This window comes from Macrobrachium nipponense, chromosome 40 (genome assembly GCF_015104395.2).
Source record: "Macrobrachium nipponense isolate FS-2020 chromosome 40, ASM1510439v2, whole genome shotgun sequence".
Lineage (NCBI taxonomy): Eukaryota > Metazoa > Arthropoda > Malacostraca > Decapoda > Palaemonidae > Macrobrachium > Macrobrachium nipponense.
In genome coordinates, this window is record NC_061101.1 from 15,261,360 (window position 1) to 15,267,359 (window position 6,000).

The 6,000-nt window shown below is 32.3% G+C and overlaps 1 protein-coding gene across 1 annotated transcript in view; it reads left to right on the forward strand.

Moving 5' to 3' along the window:
- LOC135212184 (DNA mismatch repair protein Msh6-like) overlaps positions 1 to 6,000 on the forward strand; it is a 35,058-nt gene that overhangs the window by 23,299 nt on the left and 5,759 nt on the right. The window contains exons 5-7 of the mRNA XM_064245629.1: positions 2,255 to 2,355; positions 3,720 to 3,881; positions 4,010 to 4,174. Of these exons, the coding sequence (XP_064101699.1) occupies positions 2,255 to 2,355; positions 3,720 to 3,881; positions 4,010 to 4,174 (428 nt within the window). The remainder of the gene's footprint in view (positions 1 to 2,254; positions 2,356 to 3,719; positions 3,882 to 4,009; positions 4,175 to 6,000) is intronic.

Genomic DNA, 6,000 nt, shown 5'->3' on the forward strand with positions numbered 1-6,000 from the left:
TGCAAAATAAAGGTAAATGATTGAATATTACTAGAATGTAATAGTTTTTGCTTACGATTGCGTTTTTTTACCATTTCAGTCGAGTCAACGTTGACCGAAGGTTGAAATTTTGGCACTTATCATTATTTATGTGAAAATATTTCAAAACTGATAAAAGCTACAACCATGAGTTGTTTTATTGTATTCTACATGAAATTACGCACATTTTCATATATAAAACTTTATGTAACGGCTAATTTAAAATGGTGCAAACATTACGATAATCGGACGAAAAAATTTCAGATTTTTTTCGGAAGAGTTACCACGCGGACATAAGGATTTATTTATTTATTTATTTATTTTTTTTTTTTCATAAATTCACCATAAATCGAAATATTGTGCTAGAGACTTCCAATTTGTTGCAAAATAAAGGTAAATGATTGAATATTACTAGAATGTAAGAGTTTTAGCTTACAATTGCGTTTTTTTACCATTTGGGTCGAGTCAAAGTTGACCAAAGGTTGATATTTTGGCACTTATCGTTATTTATATGAAAATATTTCAAAATTGATAAAAGCTACAACTATGGGTTGTTTTTAGTTGTATACTACATGAAATTGCGCACATTTCCATATGTATAACTTTATGTAACGGCTAATTTAAAATGGTGCAAACATTACGACAATCGGACAAAAAAATTTATGATTTTTTCGGAAGAGTTACCGGGCGGACGTAAGGAAAAAGTTTTTTTTTTTTTCATAAATTCACCATAAATCAATATATTGTGCTAGAGACTTCCAATTTGTTGCAAAATGAAGGTAAATGATTGAATATTACTAGAATATAAGAGTTTTGGCTTACAATTGCGTTTTTCGACCATTTCGGTAGTCAAAGTTGACTGAAGGTTGAAATTTTGGCACTTATCGTTATTTATATGAAAATATTTCAAAACTGATAAAAGCTACAATCATGAGTTGTTTTTTGTTGTATTCTAATTAAAATTGCACACATTTTCGTATATAATACTCCATGTAACGGCTAATATAGAATGGTGCAAAAATTATGTCAAAGTGACAAAATAATTTCTGAGATGTGTCGCTGATACTTTTTAGTGTGAGAAGAAAGAAATTTGCGCTTGCGCGCCTGTGTATCAATTGTAAACAAAACAACACCTTGATCCATGAGCTCCCGGCATCCCCCAAGGCATGTGATTCAATAGTTTTCGCCTAGTAGGCCTATAATTATTTTTCCGCGAATTTTTAAAAAAACTTTTTTTATATCGACGTACCATACGTCCAATCGGCACCCAACAGACAATTTATATCGACATTGAATACGTCCGACTGGCGTTATAGGGCTAGGCAAGTTGTTTCGACATGAGGCTTTTAATCGTACAACAGTTTTTATTAAGAACTAATGGGAAAAATTTACCATAATTTTCGTATGATTTTTCTTTAAATTCTTTATATTCAGTATGCATAAATTTACACACTTAAAAAGACAGCAAAATTTGTAACTTAAGAAATAACTTATTGTTATGTACAGTTTTTTTTTTAGCAATGTTAAGTGGTTGTTTAAAGGGGTTAATAGGGTGTCTAGGTTATTATTTAAAATTCTAATTCAACCTAGATCATTATCAAAAGTCATGTCTAAACGAATTAACACAGCATGAGGTATTACTGTACCTGAAACCAAGGTTGTAATTTGAAAACTGAATTTAGGGTGCATAACTATTCTAAGTCTTCATATAAAGAAGTGATGTGCTGGAATCTTTAGTGAATGATGTAGAGGGTGATTAGTGATGGCTTGTGATCAGGGATTTTTATCATTTAAATGGTTTACCTTCCAGTCGCTTGTGTTTATGATATAAATCAATGTCATAGTATGGTTACTGTTGCTTCAGTGTTCTTGTTCACCTCTGTTACTACAAGAAGGATATGAACTTCAGAATCACAAGTTGCTCATGCTCATGGACACTTTGATAAAAGATTCTGGTTTGTATACCTAGGAAAAATACAGATTACTTTACATAAGAAAGCATGTTTGGTAGAGATGTGAATTTAAGTAATAAATATTTTCAGGTTAATTTTTCGCAACAAATCTGCCTTTTTGACCTTTGATTAACTTCAGATCCATTAGATTCAGTGTTGTTCTTGTAATGAATTAGATCCTCAAAGGTTCAAATGGTAATATAAACCACAGTTACAATATTTATTTAATGTGATAGTAGTCTGCTGTCTGTATACTATTTTTTTTTCCACTTCATATATTTCAGAGAAGGAGGCAGAAGAGAGTGAAGACTCTGGAAGCTCAGGAGAAGATGAAGCAAATATGTCGGAACCAGAGGCAGAATCGGAAGTTGATTCTCCCATCAAGGTATGAATATGTTCTTCTTACAGTGGAACGTCAGTTTTTGTACATAATCCTTTTTTGTGCCTAATCCGTGTTCCTTGCTGGATGAGTGGTTTTCGCGCTTGGCTGCCAATCCGGTGGTCTGAAGTTCGATTCCTGGCTCGGTTAACACGGAATCAGAGTAATTTATTTCTGGTGATAGAAATTAATTTCTCGATATAGTGTGGTTCGGATCCCACAACAAGCTGTAGGTCCCGTTGCTAGGTGACCAATTGGTTCCTAGCCACGTAAAAATATCTAATCCTTCGGGCAAGTCCTACAAGAGCTGTTAATCAGCTCAGTGGTCTGGTAAAACTAAGATATACTTTGTATAACTTTGTACATAATCCGTTTTGGAATCTCCCACAAAGCCCGAAGTGTACGAAAACTGAAACAATATTTCCCATAAGGAATAATGGAAATGCAATTAATGCGTTCCAGACCCCCAAAATATTAATTTAAAAAAAAAAAGTATGTCTTCAGATATTTGTTTTTGATGTATCTGTTGTCCTCAGTGGTTGGGAATCATAATTGCTATTACTGTGCAATTCACTACTGATGGTAACAGTTCCACCCTTGTGTTATTTTTATTGAGAAATGTTACCAGATACCTGAGTCAGAATGCTTACTCATGCTGTTATGATAAGTTGGCCAAAATGCATTCTTGTGAACAAGCCAAAAGGCCATTGACATTCTAAGTATCTAGAGGATAGAATGTCTTGTTATAGAAGTTTATGTTGAAAATTGTCAGCTGAGTTTACTTGGTAGTAGATTTTCTCAATTTCTCTCTTTCTAATTGGAACACACAGTGTGTATTCCAATTAGAAAGAGAGAAATTGAACACTATCAGTTTTACCTGATGACCCACACCTAATTGAATCTCACTTTTGTTGAATTTTGTTGTTATTAAAAGAATCTTTTTAAGACTGATATCCTTCCTCTGATGATGAAATGAATATAGAACTTACTTACAGACTGAGGTAACATAGAGAAAGTTTCAATTGGAAAGATTGATCAAATCTACAGTCATATGAACTAAATGCAGCTGATGTAGCAATAATTTTCAATACTTCCTGTTTAAAGGAATATCTGTCCATTCTTCATATAGGTTGAATAATATTCTGCAAGAAAGATTTAAAATAAAGTCAGCTAACAATAAGTACATAAATATGAAACAGTAGCTATGAAAAGTAGGACAAGAATGCCGTGGACAGTGCAGTTCAATGTAGTTTTAAGTAATGGCACAGTTTTATATGAGTAATCATTTTGTTGTCATATGTTTGAGACAATTGTGAGATGATTGATATTTATGAGTTTTTTTTTTTTTTTTTTTTTTTTTTTAATGACAGAAACCAAACAAGCGGAAAAAGCCATCGGCCACTCCATCAGGTAAAGCAGGCTCCTCGTTTATAGATTCTCCATCTTCAGTGAAAACTCCATCACATACATCGATTTTACCAAAAGTGTCAGAAAGTACAAAATCAAAGTTGTCTCTCTTTGCAGCAAAGGAGGTGAGGATTTTCCTTGTACTTTAATATTTGTTCATGAGATATTGATGTCTGATGACTGACATATTAATTTAAAATGCTTCATTACTGCAGCTATTAGAATCTTTGAAAATGTATAAACGCTATTGCAGACACCAGCTAAATCAAATGAAGGAGGGGAGGAATGGCCTTTTATGAAATGTTCTTGGCTAAAACCAGAAAATATCAGAGATAGGGAAAGGAGACGTCCCAGTGACCCAGACTATAATCCAAGAACCCTTTTAGTCCCAGATAATTTTTTGAACTCACAAACCCCGGTAAGACTAACTTTTATTTTCTTGTACAGCTTTATTGAGATATCTTTGTAGTCCTTTAGGTTAGTGATTTATTGTAAAAAGTAACCAATAATTTTTAAGCAAGGTTTTCACAAGTTTGCTCATTACATTGTTCTTGTTATGCCAAGAAAGAAGGATATTTCTGTAGGTAATAGATCAAATAAGCAAGAATAAATGGTATGATGAAACCTGGAATTGCGTGGATGTTCAGCACCTCCAGTACAAAAGTTCAAGTTACTGTCTTCAAGGCTGGACAAATTAGAATTACTGTAAAGTTGTTAGGTGAGTATTTAACTCCAATATTGTTAGGAGACTATCTTAGGAGTCTTAATGCATTGAGACTTGCCTACTTAGTTGTATGCATTCTTGTTATGCATGTGATATTGATGCTACTTCCTCAACTTTGCATTAGTTCCCACTAGTCTCAGTAGGTCAAACCAAGTTCAGAAATACAAATAGCCTTGATATTGATGATTTAACTGTTAGGGTGTCTTAGGGGGCTAATTTCTCGTTTGCTTATAGGATTACACTTAAACTTGGTTTGTCAAGTAAAGTTCACCATCTTGTTGGACATAAGACTGCCTTCTTGTGTTTTCTGTTTCTTTGTTCAATATTTTCTCACCGAGGTAGGCATATTTGTTATCTTTTACCGCTGACATGTTTTGTAATTTTGTTTTCCCTGATATGCTGAGACTGGTAGAAAGGTATTTTAGAGGAGTTTTATCTTGCATCTAGTACATGAAGTCAGCTTAAAAAAATGTATATATATATATATCGATATATTATATATATATATATATATCTATATATATTTTTTCTATATATATATATATATATATTTTTTAATATATATAGATATATATATAATATATATATATATATATATATATTATTTATATATTTGTATTATGAATTAACATTTGTGCAGTGCTATATGTATAAAACTGATATCTAGGCTTTTTGCATAGGGGTTAATATGTTATGTTGGGAACTAGTAGTAACCCATATTCGCAGGTCACTGGAGATTTTCAACCCATATTCGCAGGTCACTGGAGATTTTCAGGAACAACAATATTAGGAAGTTTTTCCAATTCTTTATTAAGTACACCTATCAGTATTCTTTACAAATTGGAATCTGGTTCTGTTTTCATGCATCCAAAGAATTTTAACTAGATTGTATGAATACCTCTTGTCACTAATTAGAATTTTTGGTTTAAGGTATAGTTAAGCATCTTCGTTTCCAGATGTTGGCAAGAATACTTTCAAAATTTATCTTGTATTTTTAAAATGTAATTGCATGGTTTGTAAGATAATTGACAAAAAAAATTCTCTTGTACTTGATCTCTAAAAAACCGAAAGTATTTGATCTCTAAAAAACCAAAATTCCTTCAGGTTTACTCCCATAAGGTACTAGTATTTTACCTAGTTCAACAACAGGATTTGAGTATCATTAAGTTGGCATAATTTTCAGCACAGTAATACCCCAAACTTACGCGATTCGATTTGAGCAAATTCACAATAGTGCGAACTTTTCATTGGAACTTAACTAATTATCATTCACGAGTTTTCACGATAACGCGAACATTTGCAAACTCTCCAGAAGCACTTCAAAACCCGGCAAAAGTGTTTATGTTTAGTTTATTATGCAAATTTTTTAATTTGAAAGCTTTTCTGTATAAAATATGTATTAAAAATGTATTATTTTTATTTTTGTACATGCATAAATATGCAGTTAGTGCATATATGTACTTTTATAGATGTGATACCCACTCACAAAGTTACTGCACTTTTCAAAGATGATATCCCTT